General features: G+C 42.7%; 1 protein-coding gene across 1 annotated transcript; it reads right to left on the bottom strand.

The window, feature by feature from the left end:
* Nucleotides 1-838: 838 nt before the first annotated feature.
* On the bottom strand, nt 839-21,911 carry LOC129860522 (SLIT-ROBO Rho GTPase-activating protein 3-like). The gene is made up of 22 exons (XM_055930972.1): nt 21,735-21,911; nt 16,385-16,468; nt 15,748-15,919; nt 15,319-15,484; nt 14,981-15,043; nt 14,687-14,791; nt 14,455-14,583; nt 11,881-12,102; nt 11,686-11,787; nt 11,281-11,514; nt 11,028-11,112; nt 10,583-10,610; nt 10,372-10,471; nt 10,226-10,286; nt 10,027-10,104; nt 9,357-9,485; nt 9,116-9,221; nt 8,161-8,388; nt 8,016-8,053; nt 7,698-7,854; nt 2,303-2,351; nt 839-2,051 (listed from the first exon to the last, which is right to left on the bottom strand). The coding sequence occupies exons 2-22, from the start codon at nt 16,443-16,445 to the stop codon at nt 1,887-1,889; spliced, it is 2,478 nt and encodes an 825-aa protein (XP_055786947.1). The 5' UTR covers nt 16,446-16,468; nt 21,735-21,911; the 3' UTR covers nt 839-1,886.
* Between the last annotated feature and the right edge of the window lie 3,946 nt (nt 21,912-25,857).

The following is a 25,857-nucleotide window of genomic DNA, read 5'->3' as shown; positions in this document are numbered from 1 at the left end:
AAAGAAATTGAAAAAAAATAATTATGTGTGTTCAGCTAGCTAGATATTTTGATTTAACTAGGCAAGTCAATTGAGAACAAATTCTTATTTTCAATGACGGCCTAGGAACAGTGGGTTAACTGCCTTGTTCAGGGGCAGAACGACAGATTTGTACCTTGTCAGCTGGGGGATTTGAACTTGCAACTTTTCGGTTACTAGCCCAACGCTCTACCCACTAGGCTACTATCTGCTGCAGATAGTGTTCTGCAGGTTTGCCACATGCCTTGTCTTGACGAAGACTTCCTGCAACGTTTCACAATGTGTTTGTCTTGACGAAAACTTCCTGCAACGTTTCACACTTTCTCTGCTGCTCAAAGTGTTTCAAGCCTGTGCCGTTTCCTAATCCCAAACGCAGATAATTACAGTGTAAGAGTCACAGTGATTACATCATGGCATTTCTCCTTGTCAAACAGCTAATAATGGGATGCATATGTTGTTGGAGCACAGCGTGCTGAAGACAGTGCAGGACATTTCAAGAACGGGACAGACTACAGCTGACCTTTCTGTCCAGCTTCCCATTGACAGCATGACTAGCCCAAACCTAAAAACGGAATCTTCCCAAACCCAAACCTAATTTTAACCAATTCAGAAATGAAATATCAGTTGCACGTCAGCCACGTCCCATTAGTTTCCCCCATCCAGAACATACAGTACTCCTACAACATAGGACACAAACATACTGCATCCTCTCTGTGAGTTGGTGTTGCCATCTAGTGAGCAAATGTCTAACTGCAAATATCTTCTCAGTATCCAGTACAATGTGAAGTACAGACCTACAGTAACATGGGAAATTCTGAACTAATTCGACAAAAACATTTATTCAAACAATCATCAGATTCAGAAAACTATATAAAAATAGCAATACAACATTTAAAAGTTCCTCGTTATCAGTAGCTCAATGACTCAATCACAGACAGGAGATCTTGCTGGTACAGGTTAAAATGTACATTTCATCTGATAAAGGTTGATAGAACATATGTCTTATAGGATCTCTATGATAACGACCATATGGCCGTTGAATGTTCATAATTATAGGCCTACCCAAACATGAACCGTGAACTGACCAAATCAGATAGTGAGCGCTTGTCTTGGTGTTGGCATTGCACACATTGGGCATAGAGGGCCTCCATAGGCCCATAACCACAAGAGCATAGAATACAAACAGCACTGATAATAGTGTACATTCCAAGTCATCGTGGGTAAAATAAGTTATGATATAGCAACTCAAAACCTGCCATTGACTGTGTAGCATTGGCACTGCGGTCACTGGGGTTCTATCAAACACAGCCTGGTCCCAGATACAGATCTGGGATCAGGCTAACCAAAAAAAGGCTTCACAGTGGGAATCAAAACCTGTCTGTCTACTTGCAATAGCAAGAATCCTCTTAATGCATACCATCCAATGCTTTTCAAATCCATGGCGGGGAGTGTGCAAGTGCACACTTTGGAAAAAGTGTGGAGAATGGGGACACAGCCCTACAGTGAAAATCAGAGTGGGGGTCATTGGGGTGTGTTGTATCAAACACACGAACAAAAGGCTTCACAGTAGGAGTCAAACCCTTTTGTCTGTGACTGTCCATTCACAGGCTTCACAATGAAGGCTGCTGTCTGAGCAGACTCATACAGTACAGTGAACTGACTGCGGTTCCTGTAAACCAGCCATCTGTAATCCCACTGTCAAAGGCTGCTGTCACAACCTGTCATCCTACACTGTGTCATCTCATCTAAGTTTCTCGTCTCTTTCGTCTCTCTCCTTCCTTTCATTCCCTCTCATTCATTTATTCATCCATCTAGCCATTAATTCATTCTGGTCCCCTCTCTCTTTTTACCAGTCCAGTTGGTCAGATCTAAACAGGTCTTTCCCTTCTTCGCCCGACCCCTCCTTTCTTCTGCTCTGGAGGAGGTTGGGAAGAGCGGGATGAGGTGACCGAGGGGGTGGAGGAGGATGAAGGAGGGAATGATTGTCGAGCAATAAGCTCCTTGAAGACAGAGCTCATTTGGCTGCAGACCTCCTGTGAGATGAAAAGAGGGAAGACGGGAGGAGAGGAGGGGGACAATGATGAAGGGAAGAAAAAAAGAGAAGAATAGAGGACAGAGATGTTTTTCTTCACTGGACCGGAGTGGACTCCCTCTAGCGTGGTCGCAAACCTCTTATTATGCACGCTTAGTGAGTTCAAAAATGACAACAGTAATTGCAACAGCTGCTGCCGGTAATTACAGAAATAAAATATTCAATATTAGCTTAATGAAAAACATGTCAGACCTTGTCAACCTGAACTGTTCTATCTTCACTGGATGACAGGTCCTGGGCTCTGTGAAAAACAGAGAGAAAGAGAGAGAATTTCAGAATTTCAGTTCCCCCGCTTAAGCTTATTTAGGTCACTACAATTTATGACAATGAGTGCTAAAACAATACAACAATAACAAGTCAAAATACCCTGTGAATATCAGAGTAGATGGTACATATTACTACCAAAGTTATGGCTACAGCAGTGGAGGCTCCTAAGAGAAGGAAGGGGAGGACCATCCTCCTCAGTGAATTTCATACAAATACAACATTTAAACAGTTATCCTTTTTAGATAAAACTATACTAAATATAATCACATATATAGTCACCAAATAATTGATTAAAACACACTATTTTGCAATGAAGGTCTACAGTAGCCTCAACAGCACTCTGTAGGGTAGCACCATGGTGTAGCCGGAGGACAGCTATTTCCGTCCTCCTCTGGGTACATTGACTTCAATACAAAACCTAGGAGGCATGGTTCTCACCCCCTTCAATAGACTTACACAGTAATTATGATGACAACTTCCGGGGGACATCCTCTAACCGATCAGAGCTCTTGCACATTAACTTAAATGTTGTCCACCCAATCAAAGGATCAGAGAATGAATCTAGTACAGAAAGCATAAGCTACAGCTAGCTAGCGCTGCAGTGCATAAAATGTGGTGAGAGGTTGAGTCAAAGAGAGAGAAAGACAATAGTTGAACAGTTAACAAATTAATTTCTTCCTAAATGAAGAAAAAGCGAGAGCGAAAGAGAGAGATCATGAATTTTTTTCACTTTCAGTTTCACTTACTTTGCAAATGCAGCTAGGTAGTTTAGCCTACTCAAACACCCTGCTCAAACAGAGGCTGCTATGAAAGCTAGCTGGCTATGACTATCCAACGCAACACTGTATCTCTTCGAAGTCAAGGTTTTCCTAATTTATTGCCTCTGGGGCCCGCCGTTGTAAATGCTAAACTGCTTACTGACTGTACACTGTAACGTTACTGCATGATTGTAGCGAGTTTACTAACGAGTTAGTTCTATTATCTATGTTGACTATGATGTTACTTTAGCTAACATGGTGACAATGATGTAGGCTGTGTGTAGCGGTTATGATATAGTTTGGCTTGGAAAGGTTTATTCGCCTGGTCACATATAGCTGATGTGTTGTGCATTGAAGTCCACAAGCGAAGGGAAAAGGTGAGAGATGGAGATCACATAGATGTGAGAAGGAATACAATCTGGCTGCTATGAAAGTGAACTGGGTATTCATTCCGCTGATTCTGTTGAAAAACGTTTCTTAAACGGAAGCAAACGGGACAAAATTGGGATAAACATACCTGAATTTGTCCAATAGAAACTCTCGTTTATAACGGTTGGATTAATGATTACACCCTATATCATCTAGAGGCAGGCAAGAGTGTGCAAGGCGGTATTGAATGTGTCACTGTCTGTCACCTCAAATTCCCCTCGACCTGTGTGCGACTACGTTGTAAACTTCATTCATAGGCAGGTTGTAGCAACCTCATGATGGGTATAAGGGAAATCAGAGTATCATATAGTAGCCTAAACGTATCACTGTTACATTGAACTGGGTGAATGAAATTTGAATAACAGTCATCCAATATGCTGTAATAGAAAAAATGCTCATGAAAAAAATGATTCCTCCCTCATCTTAAACGGCACTGACCGCCACTGGGCTACAATGTGGTTTAAAGTCTCAGTGGTACAGGTACCACAGTAATAGGTGAAATATATTTGATGGTACTTGTGGTGTTATTTGCATATTGCATCCTGATTGGCCATATACTGTGGGAATGTAGGTGTTCACGAGGAAAGCATATCTCTCTCTCATGTGGCTCGTAATGTGAAGCAACGTGAAGTTAGCAATAAATGTGCCTTCAGAAAGATGCACCGTTAGTAGTTTTTTTACTCACATACAGACACGTTTGATTACACGACATGGTGTTAGAAGTGGACTAGAACGAGTTACTAACAGAGTTTAGCTTACAGAACCTGGTTGAAAACTTTTGGGAAGAAAATCGAGGAGGCTAATCAGCATGGAAGACATTGCTGGAGAATCTTCACAAATCTATCGAGGAGAACCAGGTAAACACTCTCATGTACTGTATGAGAGAGGACGTTTTGAAGGGTCTAAACCTAAACGAACTCGAGCAAAAACAGTATGGACAAATAAGAGACAGATTTCATGCATTCTTTATTGTGAAAAAGAATGTGATCTATGAGCGAGAGAGCTTTAACATGTGGAGACCGGGGGAAAATTAAACAGTGGATTATTTTGTCACAGATATGCCCTAGCAGAATATTGCAACTATGGACTTCTGTATGATGAACTAATTAAAGACAGGCTAGTCATTGGGTTAGCAGACGTGCATCTATCAGAACGTATGCAGCTAGATAAAGATCTCACACTAGAGAGAGTCATTGAGATGGCAAGGCAGACTGAAGAAGTGAAACAGCATCAGAGTTGCCTGCGAGGTGACACGGTAACAACAAAAGAGGCATGCCCAGTGGATAGAGTTATGCAGAAAGGCAGCCAGTGGACACAGAAATTCCAGCGTGAGAAAGCTAGCCATGAAAATGCTAATGACAAAAAGCAGTCATTGTCAAAACTGTGGCTAAATCCCTGCACATCCACGATCACAGTGTGCAGCTAATGAAATAGTGTGTCACTCCTGTGGGGACGAAATGGCATTACCAACGTGTGTGTATGTCATCAAAAGCCCTAAACGAGATTCAAGAAGAAGATGATAGCCTTTTCCTAGGAACAATAATATCAGGAGGTGACCCATGGACGATTGACATTCAAGTGATGAACAGAAATGTGAAATTCAAAATAGACACTTGTGCCGGTGAGACTGTTATCCCATACAATGTGTTCAATCACATTTTCAACGGGAACCAGCAAGCCAGCTCTGCAAAAACCAACAAAACCTCTGCTAGGACCAGGAAGAGCGCCGCTGGACGTGATCAGCGTCACACGTCTGGTTCTAGGAAAGGGAGAAAAGGAGACACTGGAGGAGGTGTATGTCCTCAGAGATCTACACAGCTTTACTAGGCAGACCAGCGATCACAAAGCTTGAGCTAGTTGCTCGACTCCACAACATTGATTTTACACACTGAAAAAAAGCTATCCAAAGCTGTGCAGTGGTCTTGGCACAGTACAATAACCAAATAACATCAAGCTGAAACCCGGCTGACAAAATTCAAGAATGAGCTAGAGCGCAGGAAAGGTTTTCGCCAGAGCGGAGGAGCACACGGACTGGTGCGCCGGCACGGTGGTTGTCCCAAAGAAGAAGAGGGACATGCGGATATGTGTTGATTTCACCAGTCTCAATGAGTCAGTGTGTCGAGAAAAATACATACTTCTAACTGTCGAGCAGAACTTTGGCTCACTAGCCGGGGCGAAGATCTTCCACAAGCTCGAACCGAACATGGGCTTCTGGCAGATCCCGCTAGCCGAGGAGTCAGTTAAGCTAACAACCTTCATCACACCTTTCGGATGTTACTACTTCAACAGTCTGCCTTTTGGCATCGCTTCAGCACCTGAACACTTCCAGAACAGAATGGTGACTGAGGTCACTGAAGGCCAGGAAGGTGTGGTCTGTCACATGGATGATCTGTTGGTCTGGGGCCAAGCTCAGGAAGCGCATGATGCAAGACTTCATGCTGCATTGCAGAAGATGGAAAAAGACGGCTTAACTCTGAACATGGGCAAATGTGACCAGTCAAAGGAGGAAGTGAAGTTCCTGGGCCACATTATCTCGGACCAAGGAGTACAGCCCGACCCAACAAAGACAGAGGCTGTCTTGAAGTGCGGAGCCATCCAACATCGGCAAGCGACAGAGTTTTCTAGGATTTGTGAACCAACTGTTAAAGTTCATCCCTCTGCTAGCAAAAAAGGACAAACCTTTCAGAGACCTACTCTCAAAGAAAACCATTCAAAGAGCTGAAGGAGGAGCTGACATCCACACCCGTGCTAGCCCTGTACGACCCAAACAAAGAGATCAAAGTGTCAGTCGATGCGTCTTCCTACGGACTAGGAGGAGTGCTGCTGCAGAAGAAGAGCGAGGAATGGAGACCCGTTGCCTACGCTTCCTGGCCTCTCACAACGACCGAGCAGAGATACGCTCAAATGGAAAAAGAAGCCCTGGGGCTGACATTGGCATGTGAAAGTTTCAGAGACTTTTTCATCGGTAAACACTTTCAGCTGGAAACTGATCACAAACCGCTCCTGAGCTTTCTGGGGAACCAACCCTTGGACACCCTTCCTCCACCAATCCAACGCTTCAGGATGAGATTTATGAGTTATTCCTACAAGATTGCTCATGTCAGTGGAAAGAGTCTGTGGACTGCAGACACGCTGTCACGTACGCCAGTCAAAGCAAAAGCTACTGCTGCAGAAAAGAAGCACATGGAGAGCACAAATACATATGTGGAGGCCATCATGGAACAGCTTCCAGCGAGTGTTTCCTACACGGACAATCTGAGAGAACAAATCTAAGCCGACAGTGTGTGCTTAAACATCATGACAATGTGTCAGGAAGGATGGTCTGAGTTCAGCGGATGCGAAGGACCGCTGAAACTGTACTGGGCAGAACGAGCTTTTCTCACAGTGCACGACGGTCTTGTGTTTAAAGGAACAAGACTTGTCATTCCATCAGCCTTACAAAATTATGTCCTCACTCCGCAGAAACAGACATCACCTCATTCCTATGGATGGACCTGAGGACCTGAGAACAACAACGCTACGCAGGAGAAGATTCAAGTGTCTTCACCACTCCGACACTCTGCATTGTACCTTTTACACCCAGAGCAAGGTCTGGGCGAGCAATAGGTAAACCTTAAGGACTGGATTTATAAGCCAGAGCATCAAGAACAAAAGACTGAGCTCAAAGTTAAAACAAATAAATCAGATAAAACAACAGCTGTCAAGTTGTTACAGTTCTAACTTACCTGTGGGGTAGATTTGTGTTTAAAGAAATTAGACATTTTGGGTTAAAGTTTACAGAAAATATTTGATGTTCATGACTATGTAGAAACGTTCTAGAATAACTAGGCAGTAACAGACCTACTGACATAAGAGCAAAAATAATCTCTTGAGGTCTATTGAGACAAAGGAAGTCTAATCTTTGTTCTCTGAAAAGGGAAGATGTGGTGTTCTGAATATTGCATCCTGATTGGGCATATGCTAATGAGGGCCTGTGGGAATGTAGCGGTTCGTGAGGAAAGCATCTTTCTCTCTCATGTGGCTTGTAATGTGAAGCAACTTGATGTTAGCAATACATGTGCCTTCATGAAGATACACCGTTAGTAGCTATTTTACTCACATACAGACAAGTTTGATTACACGACAGTACTTACTCTTTGCGTATGTAGCGGGGGGAGCGGGGCCTGCCATGTAGAGCCATGGGGATCTGTATGGTGAACTTTTCTCCAAGGGACACACTCCCACCTGCTGTGGATTGTCTGGAACTGCAGCTGCTATTGGATCGAGATCGCTCTCCCTTTGACTCTGACTCTGGATCACAAAGAGTTATTACATGTTTTTGACTGGGACAATGCACATCAATCAAGATTTCAGTTACTGTTTCTCATAAAGCATAGACGGAAAAACAATATCCCTGTGTCAAATGACTGATTCTCAAACACACATGAAGTTAGCAGCCGGCCCCTTCTCACCTTTACTGAGGATTTCTGAATCCCCTTCTCCCTCCTCACTGCAAAATAAACACAGACAATCAACATCAAGTGTATGTGCCTGAGTATGTGCTTGCGTGTATGTTTGTCTAGGTCGCTGTCCATTTATCTATGTGTTTTCTGTCACCAATCGTCTTGCTCCAGCGTCATGCATTTCTCATACACCGGTCCCTGTAGCTCGGTCGGGCTGGGGAAGATGCTCTCGTGCTGCAAAATGATGTCCTTCACCAGAGAGTTGATCTGAGGCTGCAAGGTAACAACATCTTCATCCTGCAACCCTCGCACCAGACTGGGGCCGAAGCACACGGCTAAGTTATAGGGCTGCATCATGTTCTCATCGCTGTACTGGGATACACTGGGGGAAGAGGGGGGAGATAGAAAGGGGAGCAAAGGGAAAGAGGGAGGGAGGTAGAGCGAGAGTGTGGGAGAGGGAAAGGAGAGAAAGAGACAGATAGAGAGAGAGGGGGAGTGAGGGGAGGGAGAGAGAGTGAGAGAAAGAGAGGTAGGGAGGGAAAGAGAGAAGAAGAGGGGGAAAGAGGGAAGGAGAGAGAAAGAGAGAAGAGGGCAAAAAGAAGAAGAATAACATAATAAGACAGCTGAAATTTCACAGTTCAATCTCTTAGTGCTGAACCAAATGGCTCCCTGACCCTTTGAAGAACTCTTTTTGGTTCCAGGTAGAATCCTTTTGGGGTCCCTGAAAAATCCTTTCCACAGAGGGTTCTACCTGGAACCAAAAAGAATTCTACCTGGAACCAAAAAGGGTTATCCTATGGGGACAGCCGAAGAACCCTTTTGGAACCCTTTTTTTGTAAGTGTAGTGCACAACTTTTGACCAGAGCCTATATAGGGAATAGCCATTTGGGACGCAACCTAAGTGTGTTTTAGAAAAGGGCCTATCTCATCAAATGGCTGCTTCTCTCTTCTTTGAACAGAGGGTTTTCTTTGCAATACTGACATTTGCAAGGGCTTTGTGGTAAGTATGGTACGTGTATGGTTAGTTCCTCTTGACAATGACAGTAAAGAAATCCCAAATAAGTGTTTTTTTGTGGACAATGTTTTAGAAATAGAACGAAGATACTTACTGATGGAGGAATGCAAAGAGGTATCTCATGACGATAATGACAGGTGGAGGATAGGAGGAGATGACCGATTTGAGTTTAGCTGCTCTCTCTGTCTCGTTGTCAATCTCTGGAAGGGTGCAACAAGGAGAAAGATTAAGGAAAAGCATATGAAAAGCTACCCAATGCACACACACACACTCAAACAACCCCCACTCCCCACCCTCACACATACATACACCCAACCCCCCACGCACACACTTACCTGCGTACTCCAGGAGCTGAGTGGTGCTGTCCTGAGGGAAGAGAGGGTTCTCCAGGGTTCTGAAGTAGAGCTTCAGTATTCCTGCAACTAAGTCCATGTCACACCTGCTGTCTGCCAGGGGGTCCTCTCCTACAGGGAACACCAAGGGCACATTGCCCAACATTATTAATTATCAATACTACAGCACTGGACTACGGCTTCCATAGACACCAGACCTAGGTTAAAATAATATTAACTTTCTATCTAAATACTCTGACTGTTCAATTGAGCCTGCCTGAGCTTGCAGTTTTGGGACTATACCATTGGTTACATTTACCACAATGCCAGCTTAATCCAGTAAAGACAAATGATCTGAAACAGATACTTTGAACCCAGGTCTGTACTAGATGCAGCTAGAGCAGCAGGCAAGGAGCAGGTTGATGTTTATTGGGATGAATATTGTCCTGGAGGCAGCACTGAGCGGTTTCTGCCAGATGGGCTAGCCGCAAAGTCAAAATTGGCTATATCATATAAAAACAAACAATTAATGTTAGGGTTAGACAAGGTTAGCAGTGTGGTTAAGATTAGGGTTAGGTTTAAAATCCTAGTGACCACCCTGCAGAGCTGCCTCCCGGACAAGATTCATTCCAATAAATGCCAACGTGCAGACAGGGACAGCAGACAGGCCTACCTCTCTCAAACGCATCTCTCAGACTGTTGACCTCGGCCTGAGACCCTGGTACTCTGAAGATACCCTCATGGTGGAGACCTACAGTTTACGATTGATTGACAGACAGACATGAAGACCTTCATAGATACACGCTACAGTCCATTAGCTGTTTGTAATATACAGTATCAATATGCACCAAACATGCACAATAATGGCTCACCATTGAGGTTGATGAAGCGAATGCAGCTTTCCACAACCACTGGGATCTCTTGCCCCGATGCCTGAGAATATTGGGAGAAGTTTATTGAAATCAGGATACTAAGGAGGAGAATGAGATGTTGACAGACAGCAACAGTAGGCTGGTACCTGTATGAACGAGAGCATGTCTCCAGTGAAGAGTTTGTGGGCGAAATGGATGCTAGGTTGACCCTTCATCCTCACACGAACAGACTTCCTGGAGTTTTCTCTACAGGGGGGAGAAGACACACTAGTCAGTTGACTATAAGACAGTGCCCTAAACTGTTATGTTACTCTTATGAGGCAGTTATAAAGGTCTTACAGAGGAATGTAACTCTACCTGTCTTGATGACCATTGGTTGCTTCAGCTAGGAAGGGAAGAAAAAGCAACAATTAGGATAGCTGTAACAGCTGTATTATAGGAAATGAAGAGCCAAAATGACACTTGGGCAATTAAGGAACAACAATGAGTGTACTGTATATGAGGCTATACTACAAAGTCATGCCGAACTGTTGTGTGTGTATTCGAGAGCTTGGAACTTTAAGGTTCTATCTGAAAAAATAGGATTCTGCCTTCAATGTTCCGAACCCTCATTGGGTTTAAATGGTGTCCGCTATTTTTGTTCTTGTATTCTTTTGAACTTTACAACATAAATTGGGGCATTTAGAGTACTGTATAAGTAGAGACCATTGAACAGAACAAGGCTATGTCAATAACTACATTTGGACAGAAATGCAGATAGAAAGTTATCGTCCCAAGCTTGTAAAGGTGGTTAGTGCTGTACCTTTCTCTACAGCCACTTTAAGCAAATCATGTTTAGCCTGTAGTTTGGATACCAGAGAGCTTTTACAGAGATACTCCTTCACTTTCTGAGAGAAGAATCAAACACAATTCAAAAAAGTCATCATCATCGTCATTGTCATCATCATCATCACCTCCACTGTCATTTCATTTTCATCATTACCGTAACCCCCACTATTATAGTGCGCTCCTTTTGGCCTGACCCTTATGTGTAAGTCAGTTTAATAATGACTCACAGTACAGTAGAGGATCTCAGTCTCCTGCAGGTTGGCTCTGCGTCTGGCCAGATTAGGTCTGCTACTGCTGCTGGCCAGGCTTTCATTGCTTCCCCCCTGACCTTGGGTATGAGACGGGGACTGAAGATGGACCTGGGAGCCCTGGGTCTGGCTGCTGGAGGGTGGAGGATCTAGGTCATCATCACTGATACCTTCCAGCAGGGTAACGCGGGTCGCCCGTAGAGTCTTATCTGCCTGGGAGGGAGAAAGTGTGTAGTGAATATATTGGAATCCATCTTATCCACTACAAGGTCGATTTTAAGCTTTTGAGGGAGTCATGGCCCGTTACTGTAAAGCATTTTGTGTTGATAACAACAGTTGATAAAGGCTTTATACATTTGATTGATTGGGTGGACTGGACTTTACCTCCTCCGTTTCCTGGGTGAACCCGGTGAGTTTAGATTGTAGCTGTTGTAACCTGGTCTCCATCTCACCCTTAATCTCCTGCTCTGCACTCACCTCAAACACCTGAGAGGAACAGGGACAGGGAATAATCAGGGGATATCAGACAGGTGGGAGCAAAGACATGTGACGTTGAGACACACAACCCACACACCCTACCTGGTCTCCGTCGTGTGGTTGGTAGTGGAAGCGGAGGGGCAGACAGAAGGTGTTGGTGTGTGTCTGTAGCAGGTTGTCTCTGTCCTGACTCTGGTCCAGTCCAGACACAGCACTTTGGAGCTGCTGCAGCCCTACACTCAGGTTCTGCTGACCCCAGGACCGGCTGGACAGGTAGGCCGACAGCACACGGGACAGAGACAGGTGGTAGCCCACATCTGAACACTGAGAGAGACACAGAGAGATGACACTGGGATAAGATGATGTGTTTATGTCGTAGGCAGGGTTGGGGTCAAATCCATTTCAATAGTCAATTCAAGAAGCAAACTGAAAAATGCGAATTGGAATACGTCATTCAGGTCGTTTGAATGGACTTCAAGATTATTTCAAGAAATCCATGAAAATGCGGTCAAATAAGGTACACTACCGGTCAAAATTCTGAGAACACCTACGCATTCAAGGGTTTTTCTTTCTTTATACTATTTTCTACATTGTAGAATAATAGCGACGACATAAAAACTATGAAATGACACATATGGAATCATGTAGAAACCAAAAAAGCGTAAAACAAATCGAAATATATTTTATATTTAACTTTCTTCAAACAGCCACCCTTTGCCTTGATGACAGCTTTGCACACTCTTGGCATTCTCTCGTCCAGCTTAACCTGGAATGTAGTCTTGAAGGAGTTCCCACATATGCTGAGCACTTGTTGGCTGCTTTTCCTTCACTTCGTGGTCCGACTCATCCCACACCATCTCAATTTGGTTGAGGTCAGGGGATTGTGGAGGCCAGGTTATCTGATGCAGCACTCCATCACTCTCCTTCTTAGTAAAATAGCCCTTACACAGCCTGGAGGTGTGTTGAGTCATTGTCCTGTTGAAAAACAAATGACAGCCCCACTAAGCCCAAACCAGATGGGATGGCGTATCGCTGCAGAAGGCTGTGGTAGCCATGCTGGTTAAGTGTGCCTTGAATTCTAAATAAATCACTGGCAGGGTCACCAGCAAAGCACCCACACACCATCACACCTCCTCCTCCATGCTTCACGTGGGAAATACACATGCGGAGATTATCCGTTCACCCACACCATGTCTCACAAAGACACGGCGGTTGTAACCAAAAATCTCCACCAGTCTAATGTCCATTGCTCGAGTTTCTTGGACCAAGCAAGTCTCTTCTTCTTATTGGTGTCCTTTAGTAGTGGTTTCTTTGCATCAATTCGACCATGAAGGCCTGATTCACACAGTCTCCTCTGAACAGTTGATGTTGAGATGTGTCTGTTACTTGAACTCTGTGAAGCATTTATTTGGGCAGTAATTTTGGAGGCTGGTAACACAAATGAACTTATCCTGCAGCAGAGGTAACTCTGGGTCTTCCATTCCTGTGGCGGTCCTCATGAGAGCCAGTTTCATCATAGCCCTTGATGGTTTCTGCGACTGCACCTGAAGAATCTTTCAAAGTTCTTGAAATGTTCTGTATTGACTGACCATGTCTTAAAGTGATGATGGACTGTCATTTCTATTTGCTTATTTGAGCTGTTCTTACCATAATATGGACGTGGTCTTTTATGAAATAGGGCTATCTTCTGGATACCCCCCTTCCTTGTCACAACACAACTGATTGCCTCAAACGCATTAAGAAGGAAAGAAATTCCACAAATTAACTTTTAAGAAGGCACACCTGTTAATTGAAATGCATTCCAGGTGACTGCCTCATGAAGCTGGTTGAGAGAATGCCAAGAGTGTGCAAAGCTGTCATCAAGGAAAAGGGGGACTATTTGAAGAATCTCAAATATAAAATATATTTTGTTTAACACTTTTTTGGTTAATACATGATTCCATATGTATTATATCTTCACTATTATTCTACAATGTATAAAATATTAAAAAGAAAGAAAAACCCTTGAATGAGTAGGTGTTCTAAAACTTTGACCGGTAGCGTAAATCTAAAATTATATTTGTGTTTGTGGACAAATTTACTTCTGCCAGACATCTTTTTTGACATTTTTGTGCTGAAGAGCATTGCGTTACATTTTTGCCCATGAAAGGCTATTCAAAAAGCACACAAAGGTTCAAAACTACTTGCCGGGTCACTTTCATGGCGTATTTCAGTTTACTTCCTGAATTTAATTAAATTAAATGGACTTGACCCCAACCCTGCTTGTAGATAACATGTTGGATGCACATTGTATTGTAAAGTATTGTAGTAAACCTTGGCTTGTGTGAGCCAGAACGGCTCATAGAAACAGGAGCCCATCTCTTGTTTCTGTAGTGTGATGTACAAGTACACCCCTTGTACAGGACGCTAGTCTATCGCAGGGCCTTACCCTTAATCTATCTCCTTAATGCTTAGTGCCAGGCAGAGACGCCTCGGATCCCATTTTTACAATCTTTGATATGACTCGGCCGTGGATCAAACTTCCATCTTTCCAATCTCAGGGCAGATACTCTTACCACAAGGCCGCTGAGTTTGCATCATTGCATTGCTGTCATTGTGTATTATGGCTGGTACTTTTCAGTACAATCCAGTGTCTTCCCTATTGGCGCCAGACAGCAGCTGTGAAGCACCACTCACATCTATGAGTGAGGAGATGTCCTGGAGATAGTACTTGTTCATGGAAGCGTTGGCTGCAGCCAGGTTGAGGAGATAGTCGTTTCGAGCCTTGGTGCACTTCAGCTGAATCTCCTGCACTTTACACTGTCTCTGGAAACACACATCAGAATGAGCCATTACACGCACGCACGCACGCGCGCACACACACGCACACACACACATTTTGAAAAAAGGGATGTGAGCTGTTCTTTACTTTCTCTATCTTCTTAGAAGCGCCTTGTTTCTGTTTCTCTGCTTCCTTCAGCTTTCCCTCTGCAGACACATAATCTGAATGGTACTGGTAGTAGGTCCTCCATGCCTGCAAGCCAGGAGAAACACACAAACATTGAAGCAGACACGCACACACACACACAGAGAACATTCATCAACACGTCATATCATGCAAATACCAAGACGACTACTTTACATCTCACCGTCTCCTATTTTAGAAAATATGCCATACTTTGTTTCTTAACTGGTGTCTGTTTCCCACACATGTTGGACTTACTGTCTGTAGCTCTGTGGTGACTTTCAGTAGACCATCCTGTAACTGGGTACAGACATCTTTACTCTGGAAATAAAGAGATCAACCAATACATGTGTTAGATGACTAGAGAATGAAACAGAGGCAGAGGCAAAGATAGAGACAGATTAGAGATGGAGAGAGAGAGAGATTAGAGATGGAGATAAAGACAGATTAGAGATGGAGATAGAGACAGATTAGAGATTGAGAAATGTACAGATTAGACATAGGAATATGACTCCCCAGGACTCCCTGGAAAATAGTGCAAATGTTACTGAGCGGACTATCCTGGCTGAAGGAATCAAATGAAGATGGAGCAGTACCCTCTTGGCCAGGCGCTGTGTGATGTCCAGACAGTGAGTAAGGGGCTCGGTTAGGGTGGTCCTACATATTTCACTCAGACCACTGTGGTCTCTGCTCTCCTGTCTGGTCTGAGCCAAGAGCACCACCCAACACTGGGCCACAGACTGGCCACTACAGGGCTCCTTCCTGAAAGATAGAGGCACAGGGAATGGGCCATGGTTTAAACATAGACATGGTTTAACCATAGAATGGAAAATTAAAAAACACTGGTTTTTAGTTCTGGAATAGGCTTAATCTGTGTCTGGGAAACATGTCATTTGTAGAGTGGATTCAGAGACACAAAGACCATCTCAACTCTAGCCTGATCTCAGATCTGTTTGTGACGTCTTGCCAACTCAATGACCATAGGACTAACAGACATAGCACAAACAGAGCTTGGAGCAATTTACCTTTTGATTTTGGAGGTGAACCTCTCGGACAATTTGTCAAGCGAGCGTGCATACTCCCCTTCTACCTCACTGCGTCTACGCAGGTAGTCTGTCAGGTCCTGAAGCTGCTGAGATTTCTGCTCCAATTGCAGGTCCAACACCTTCAACTGGTCCAACAACTGACAACGCACCTCTTGGGGTGGGAGCAGGAGAGTGGGAGGGAGATGAGAGAGAGAGAGAGAGAGAGAGAGAGAGAGAGAGAGAGAGAGAGAGAGAGAGAGAGAGAGAGAGTGAGGGGGGAGAAAGAGAGCGTGAGAGCGCGTGAGAGAAAGAAAGAGGGAAGTTGAGAGTGATATACAGAGGGATGCCTCCATTTTGTTTACTGACTTTGAATAGTGAATGAGTTCTACACTTCCATGTCCTGAACATGTAGACCTTCAACCAAATGCTGAAGGTGACGCTTGTGTTGTACCATTGAGTCCAATGTGTTTACAGTCAATAAGCATTTAATATGGACTCAGTCTGTGACTAGACAGACATGCATGGAACTAGAACTATGTTGTACCAACCGGAGGGCGGTGAGAAGAGAAACATTAAAGATGAGCAGTACAGTAGAGTAATGTTAGAGAGTAAAAACAGTAACAAGGATTTCCCTTACCTTTGATTTGTGTGTCATAGTCTAGAACACCCACTTTTCTCAGCTTCACATTTGACGTCATTGTTGCTCTGACAGGGTGAAACCCTGTTGCAAAGAGATGTCAATAATTCCACAAGGTTTTCTGCGATAGTTCAACCTGAAACGTTACAACCAACCTGCTACCTAGTTCCTGGCAAAACCCCTCACTGTACCCATGCTTCTTAGAGAGTATATGTATGTGTGCAGCTAATGACCCCACTTCCGGGACAAAGTCCACTTGATTATTGACCTAACTCTTGAAAACCTTTCTGTCTATACTTGTAGTGTACACTACCCTGCTGCGTCTTGATACAATCTGTCCCAAACACTTTGGAACAACGCTCTGTGACACTCTGTGTTTACAATGCAGACTGACAGACTCCACAGTATCCACGTATTAGAGATAGACTGACTTGAGATAGACTGACTGAAATAGAGTGACTGTAAACAGTATTCTCTTACTGTAACACATCTCCTAGTTCAAGCCAGCCTGCCTCTGAAGGATAGATGCGTAGAAAGCCAGTTGGCATGTAACGCACCGCTCTGCTCTAGCTGCTGCATAACTGTAGTATGCTTTGCAAAAATAGCAGCAGAAACATTTCAGCTGCTCTATAAATAGTACTTTGCCACTGCCACATGGTACACAGCACTGTCACTGAGGGGATGTTTGTTTTACAAGCTACAGGTGGTTTCACTAATAGATTTAGTAACTGTAACCAATGTTCCCTCTAATTATTTTCGGCACTGAGCAAATTTCAGGTCTGCTGAGCGCAAACTTGAACTGTGTGAAAATTCTATGCGTGAGTTTACTGTGAACACTGATGTACCCACTTTAAGTTACAGTTTTAACAGTGGCCTTGTAGGCTATTTGATCATAATGTAGGCCTACCAAAGTGGCCAAACATCAAAAACAATGGAGAAAATGCATCCCATAACATTTTAACATGGAAATAGCTGTTATTATTCCCATAACATTATAACAGAGGATCAGACACATCGTGCTACGGTACCCTCTGCCTATTGGCTACTTAGCTTAATCAAGTCTGTCTCAAAATACAAAAAAAAGCTCTAACTGACTCGCTTTTCAAAGATGTCTAGTAATTTACACATTTGTGCTCTTGTAGGAAGCAATCACTCCCCTATTTCTGACTACAAGTGATCTATAACTGGGCTAATAACTCACTAACAAGTAAAGGATATTAACAAAATGTGCACACGCGACTATATGCAGCTCTCACTTTGATCTCAAAACAAGCGCATCTACTCACGACTGATCTAAACACAGTCCAGTTCAATGTACAGTGCATTCGGAAAATGTTCAGACCCCTTGACTTTTTCTACATTTTGTTACGTTACAACCTTATTCTAAAATTGATTAAATCATTTTCTTCCTCTGTACTTTGCTCCGTTCATCTTTGCTTCGATCCTGACTAGTCTCCCAGTCCCTGCTGCTGAAAACATCCCCACAGCATGATGCTGCCACGACCATGCTTCACCATTGGGATGGTTGATGTTTCCTCCAGGCGTGACGCTTGGCATTCAGGCCAAAGAGTTCAATCTTGGTTTCATGAAACCAGAGAATCTTGGTCTGAGTGTCTTAATGTGCCTTTTGGTTAACTCCAAGCAGGCTGTAATGTGTATTTTACTTAGGAGTGGCTTCCGTCTGGCCAATCTACCATAAAGGCCTGATTGGTGGAGTGCTGCAGAGATGGTTTTCCTTCTGGAAGTTTCTCCCATCTACACAGAGGAACTCTAGAGCTCTGTCGGAGTGACAATGGGGTTACTGGTCACCTCCCTGTCCAAGGCCCTTCTCCCCCGATTGCTCAGTTTGGCTGGAGGGCCAGGTCTAGGAAGTGTCTTGGTGGTTCCAAACTTCTTCCATTTAAGAATGATGGAGGCCACTGTGTTCTTGGGGACCTTCAATGTTGCAGAAATGTTTTGGTACGCTTCCCCAGATCTGTGCCTCGACACAATCCTGTCTTGGACCTCTACGGACAATTCCTTCAACCTCATGGCTTGGTTTTTGCTCTGACATGCACTGTCAACTATGGGACCTTATATAGACAGGTGTGTGCCTTTCCAAATCATTTCCAATCACTTGAATTTACCACAGGTGGACTCCAATCAAGCTGTAGAAACGTCTCATGGATGATTAATGGAAACAGGATGCAGCTGAGCTCAATTTCAAGTCTCATAGCCAAGGGTATGAATACTTATGTAAATAAGGTGTTTCTGTTTTTTATTTTTAATATGTTTGCTAAAATAAAAATAAAAACAGTTTTTACTTTGTCATTATGGGGTAGTGTGTGTACCCCATCATTTTAGAATAAGGCTGTAATGTGGAAAAAGTCAAAGGGTTTGAATACTTTCTGAAGGCACTGTAAATGGCCACACAGGTCTATGGGCTGAGTAGTGTGTGTCAATGTAATAGAATCCTTCTCCGATGTGTTCTGCCTACAACAAAATCTCTTGCATAGTTTGTTTTGTTTCGGTATGTTGCGTTGAAAGTGGCTAATATTGCATCGATTCGATCACAATTGCCACAGTAAAAGGAAACGTTGATAGTGTTAACAGGGAAAACTTGAGATCAGTGGTCACCAACCTTTTCTGAGTCAAGATCACTTTAAATCAAAATGCAAGCTGAGATCTACTGCTGAGATTTTGTTTTATACATGACTTAAAAAATGTAAGCCTATGCAACATTAACCAATGAAAAACAGTTCTGTAGCAATGAGGTTTGTGAAGTGAGCTATAGGCCCAATATATTATCACCGCATACTGGCTTTGCTTGAATTGCCCTACCAATTGCTGTTCGGGCCATTTTTTTCAATTATTTTTCAACATTTGAGGTAGACTATATGATCACAACGGTAATAGTGTGATCATATAGTGAGCATACATTTAAATAATTTGCTTTCTATTTTTATTGGGCTAATGGTGCCTGAATCTGATGGTCAGTCTCAGCTGATGGAGAGAACAGCAGACTGAGGGTTCGCCTCTCATCATCCCTCCGCTCTCTCTTTCCTCCACTGACACTGACCAAAAAGGGACACAGTCTTCCAGCTGATGGAGAAACTCGAGTCACACCACATTATTTCTGCCTCATGCACACATTCATGTTGTTACTCCTATGACCAGAGAAAGTGAAATATTCCTCGATATTAAAAAAGACCCAAGCCGCTAATAATAACAACAACTCAACCATATTGATTCGCCTCCCTACTCATTCATTACTGCTGCAGTGCTTGTTGTAGTGCTGATTGGAAATAGGAAGAATGTGCATTTTATGGCTTATAAAAGTGTTGAATACAAAGTGTTGACATTGCTGAGTAAGAACTTAAACATGAACTCGGTCATAAAAACATCAGATCTTTGCTGTGTTCGTTGACAGTCGCTTTCTAGTCATGGTTTTAAACATTTTGACACCTCACAGCATCAACTTTGCTGTAGCTTTCTTTTATGCCTGCTACATTACTGCAGACACGGTCATCTGAACCATCCTTCGGCCAGAGGAAGTCTTTTAGTGCTCTTGATTTGCTTTCTGGGCCGGGAAGGCAGCTTGTACCTTCAGACACATGACATGGTTCAAAATGGAACTATGTTTATTGTTGTGTTTTTTACAGAAATGTTTGCCGATCGACTAAGAATGCCTTGGAGATCGACTTTCGAGCGTGATCGACCGGTTGGTGACCACTGCTCAAGAAAGTTGAGTGAAGTTCAATCTCCTGTTTCTCTCTGCGGCCTGATATTTCTGCGCGGCAGTAGACAGACAAGACACAGCACACACAATCCTTCAATTCTAGTTGACATGATTTGCAGATTATATCCGTTTATAAACTATTAACTAGAGTTACTGGTTTATGAATATATAATTTCATGACAGTCAGACCCAGATCATCCATGTTGCTTTTCTGTTCAATAGCATAGGCCTGGTGTTGTTGGCATAATAGTGATCTGATGATCCAACATCGTTTTCCCTTCTTCCTCTTTACATTGGATCCAGAGTCATTAACTTGTCCAGTGGATGAGAGAAAAGAGAAGTCTTTATAGATTTGTGTTGTTTGTTATTCCTTATGTTAAGTACTGTCAAATGCCTGAGAGGTGGATCAATTAACTACACTTCAACCTCCATTTATGAAGTTAGTATTATTGGTAGACTAACAGTGAAATGTTTACTGAGGAGCCCTTCCCAACAATGCAGAGGGAAAAAAAAAAGAAATAGAAAAATAATAACATGGGGAATGCGGTCACCTTTAGGGGAATGATTGATTGAGAGCTTAACCAGTCAGTACATGATCACTGCCTGGACTTATGGTTATGAACTGCATTTGAATTGCCCTTCATGAAGTTAGTAGTTCAAATTATTGGCATCTGTCCTGCCTCTCTGTTTCTCTGTTGTCTGTCTATCACATAGAGACACCTCTAGTGATCTTTTGAAAGGGGAAGACAGGGGTGGTGTTTCCTGTGTCAGGGGCACACACACACACACACACACACACACACACACACACACACACACACACACACACACACACACACACACACACACACACACACACACACACACACACACACACACACACACACACACACACACACTGAGGAGCATATTAGGACTCACTTGACCTCCCTAACCAGTCACTTGACTTCTCTCTCTCCGTCTGTCTCATCACTCTCTCACTCTTCACTGGCAACTAACTTCCTCTTCTCTTTTCAAAAAGCATTCTCTTAACTTACAATTCACTTCTACATGTCACACAGCTGTTTTACAGTCTTCCCAATTTCACTCCCTTTCATTTCTTTTAAACAAAACAACTTTTGCCCGTGATTTCTTCAGTCCATCTAGATCGGCATGCCTATAGGTTAATCTATGTATGTGCCTGTAGGTTAGCTATAGGTCTATTGCATCTCCATTTGGAATTTGTAACTCATCTATCTTAATAAAATGCATTTTAGAAAGCAGTTGTTGTACATGCAGCATGTTGTTTTTACAGCTACCCTTTCCTTTCTCCTTCTCTCCATTCCTTCACTATGTGATCATCATTGAATCACCCAACAGGAATTGGAGTGTATTGCCATAATCATCAGGACATAGGCAGGGTACCAATTCTTAACTGACATTCACTGGTCAGTTTAAAGGTGTTTCCCAAGTTATGGTCCAACCACAACCACACATAAAGGTCACAGTGGGGTGAGATACAAATTGAGAAATACAGTATTCATAACTGTCAAACAGTAAATAAACCACATTCACAGGAAGTAGAGAAAAGGTAACCTCACAAAATGTGAAATAAATAGCCTAGTTATTCTGTCATGAAAATGTGATTCTTACCTGGCTGAAATGAGTTTTAATACTCTTCTTTTCCACAGTGAGTAACATTTAATTATCTCCAAACGATAACTTCTCTCCTCCTCCTCCTTACGTTAAATACTTAAACCTGGGTGCTCTCTCTCTCTGTCACAGACACACACACTCTGTTCTGTTGCCCTCTGACACACTCTCTGAGACATCCTGTGACAGCTTGTGAAAGAGTTGTGAAGAGTGAAAGCTTCTAATTCAAGCCACACCCTCTCCTCCTCATCATCCCCCTCTTCTCCCCTCCCTCGTCATCCATCCACTTTCCCCTATGAGTTCATGTGTATAGAAGTAACACACATAGGCTGAGTAAGAGTAAGCGCTGTCATCTATAATTACCGTATTAAGTCTTACCACCGATCTCTTACTTTGAGTAACTAATATACTTGATGAGAGCATTGCACTTAATTGTGTAACACGTCCTAAAATGGTGGTGCCAAATCCACCCACCATGTCATGACAAAACACATTCATATCATCTCACTGAACGAGTTCTCCACATATAACATGACATAATGCTGATACTATACATGACTAGAAAGCAGTAGTTAGCTAATATTGTTTACCAGAAACAACGGTGCAGAGTGAAGTGACTGTGTTGTCATGCCTTTGCAAGGTGTGAAGATACCAGATAATGCGTGAAAACAGAACTGTATGCTTGTGGTTAAGAGAAGGGAAGAGTTTGACTGAATGTCTTAAAAATATTGCTGTACGAGCAGAGAACTTCTTTCTCACTTCTAACTTCCTGTGTATTTCCTTCCCTCCCTTCCAACTAAGACACATTAAATAGCTGACTGTTAACTGAAAGTGGCTTCTAACTGATCTATATTTTGTTTTGACTGTAGTTTTCGGTATAAATGTTATATGGTATAAATGTTGGTTTAAATGTTGACGCATTGCTACGTTTATTTCTTCCCCTTTCTCAAGAAGTCCAACCTTCTTTAGAGTTTAATTCTAAAACTGTAAGCTATGCAACATTAAACACATTTTTCCTTTTGTGCACAATTCCATTAATGAAACTTCTTAAAATGCTTTTTATTTCCATGAAAGAGAGTAGAGAGTTTTTTTTCCAGTTTTCTGAGAAAATGTACAGTACCAGTCAAAGGTTTGGACACACCTACTCATTCCATAGTTTTCTTTTTCTTTCTAAACAAATCAAAATGTATTTTATATTGGCCAGGGTTTCTCTCAACCAGCTTCATGAGGTAGTCACCTGGAATGCATTTCAATGAACAGGTGTGCCTTGATAAAAGTTAATTTGTGGAATTTCTTTCCTTCTTAATGCATTTGAGCCAATCAGTTGTGTGTGACATACTATATACACACGTGTGTGACGGTGCTATACAGAAGATAACCTTATTTGGTAAAATACCAAGTCCATATTATGGCAAGAACAGCTCAAATAAGCAAAGAGAAATGACAGTCCATTATTACTTTAAGACATGAAGGTCAGTCAATTCGGAAAATTTCAAGAACTTCAAGTGCAGTTGCAAAAACCATCAAGTGCTATGATGAAACTGGCTGTCATGAGGACCGCTACAGGAAAGGAAGACCCAGAGTTACCTCTACTGCAGAGGATAAGTTCATTAGAGTTACCAGCCTCAGAATTTGCAGCCCAAATAAATGTTTCACAGAGTTCAAGTAACAGACACATCTCAACATCAACTGTTCAGAGAAGACTGTGTGAATCAGGCCTTCATGGTCAAATTGCTGTAAAGAAACCACTACTAAAGGACACTAATAAGAAGAAGAGACTTTCTTGGACCAAGAAACACGAGCAATGGACATTAGACCGGTGGAAATCTGTCCTTTTGTCTGATGAGTCCAAATTTGAGATTTTTGGTTCCAACCACCATGTCTTTGTGAGATGTGGTGTGGGTGAACGGTATTTCCCACCATGAATCATGGAGGAGGAGGTGTGATGGTGCTTTGCTGGTGACACTGTCAGTGATTTATTTAGAATTCAAGGCACACTTAACCAGCATGGCTACCACAGCATTCTGCAGCGATACGCCATCCCATCTGGTTTAGGCTTAGTGGGACTATCATTTGTTTTTCAACAGGACAGTGACCCAACATACCTCCAGGCTGTGTAAGGGCTATTTGACAAAGAAGGAGAGTGATGGAGTGCTGCATCAGATGACCTGGCCTCCACAATCACCCAACCTCAACCCAATTGAGATGGTTTTGGAAGAGTCGGACCGCAGAGTGAAGGAAAAGCAGCCAGCAAGTGCTCAGCATATGTGGGAACTCATTCAAGACTGTTGGAAAGCATTCCAGGTGAAGCTGAGAGAATGCCAAGAGTGTCCAAAGTTGTCATCAAGGCAAAGGGTGGCTACTTTGAAGAATCTCAAATATAAAATATATTTCGATTTGTTTAACACTTTTTTGGTTACTTCATGATACCATATGTGCTATTTCATAGTTTTGATGTCTTCACTATTATTCTACTTTGTAGAAAAGCCCTTGAATGAGTAGGTGTATCCAAACTTTTGACTGGTACTGTATCTGTTGTTAATATGTATCTCAGGACATCCTGTTTAAGACACCATGTTGGTGTACTTCAACACCTTGTAGAATGTGAGAGAGATGGTACCACAAGGCAGGCTAAATACAACAGCGTGAGGGTGATAGATGCTTCGGGTATGTGTTACCTTGGTATCAGTTCAGTCTGTGATGTCAATTCTTCTAATGATGATAATGATGTTACCATGGTATCAGTCCAGTCCTGGAGGTCAATTCTTCTGATGACGTTACCATGGTATCTATCAGTCTGTGCTGTCAATTGTAATGAAGACAGGAACAGAGTTACTGGCTCAGGGGCTCATTTATAAGATCGCAACATTACAGAAAATTCAGATAGAAATGTGTACAACAGAAATGACTGTCAGATAGAATAGTGAATTGTAAGCTCTATATATTACATTTCCATCTGCAACATTTAAAACATCACTAGTGTGAATCAGGGTTTTCGTTAAGGAAATGTGGCCCTGGACAACAGATTTTAATTTAGCCTACTGGCCATTTGAGAAATTTGCCGGACCCATATGCATATCCCATTAGGGCGTCCACCCGCGGTGCTCAGAATGACAGAAATCACATTTAGATTATGGTAATGTATCTTAACAGAACATGCAACTCCTGTAAGGAAGCAGACAGTTTTCAAACTTTTGCCAAAATGCAATTTGCGGAAAAACACCATTCTAAAAAGTGCACCTGATAACGCGGTTCCATTTGCGACGGAGATGAAAATCTCTGTTCGAAATTTAGGAAGAGGGAGTCTAAAGATGTCACAACGAGAATGGGTTGCTAATATTTTTAGGACTGTGCATTTGGCTTCTGGAAAACGAAAGAAAGTTGATATGAAAAACAATAGAACAGGAGAGAAGTGGCATAGCTGTGGGTCCAATAGGGAAGTTATTGGAAATAAATTTGCCCAAATTATATAATCACTCCTATCTATCTTCATATTTATGTCTGTGTGTGTGCAAGTAGAAAAAACATGTTGATTCACCCTAGGTCTGCTTCTAGAGAAATGCCAATGCCATCTTCCGCTCTTTCATCTTGATGAAACAAACGGTCTGCTACGGGTGGCAACAATGTCATACTCTTTTTGAGCAGACAGCATCAATCAGGTTGGCTACACACACAGAGACAGAGGGGTGCTGTTTTGCTCGCTCGGATGCTTTATCAGGTGATAAGCGTTCAGCCTCTTGCGAATTGAAAGAAAATTATGAAGCAGAGTTTTTTTCTTGGTCAATTCTTTGGGCAAGTCTGGCTTCCCTTGGCATCCACGAACAAAAATGTTGAGACAAGAAGGGGAGGAGTATGTGGCGAAGACATAGGAGTCTCTCTCCAGAAGGGCTTAGCTGTCTCCCGCCAATGCTTTCACATTCATTGTTTAATTGTGTGTATTGTTTACCCTTTCATTTTATTCATATCAATTCTCCATTACATATGTCCCCAGTAGTAAGTGTACCATTAATCACAGTCATTTGGTTACATGCAGTACATTTCTGTTAATGCATGTATTAATTACAGTCATTTACTGTTCTCATTCTGAGTGGAAACATTGTTTGCAGAGGTCACAACCTGCTAC

Source organism: Salvelinus fontinalis, chromosome 8 (assembly GCF_029448725.1).
Source record: "Salvelinus fontinalis isolate EN_2023a chromosome 8, ASM2944872v1, whole genome shotgun sequence".
Lineage (NCBI taxonomy): Eukaryota > Metazoa > Chordata > Actinopteri > Salmoniformes > Salmonidae > Salvelinus > Salvelinus fontinalis.
Note: the sequence above shows the minus strand (reverse complement) of the source record. Positions and strands in the feature narration are given on the sequence as shown.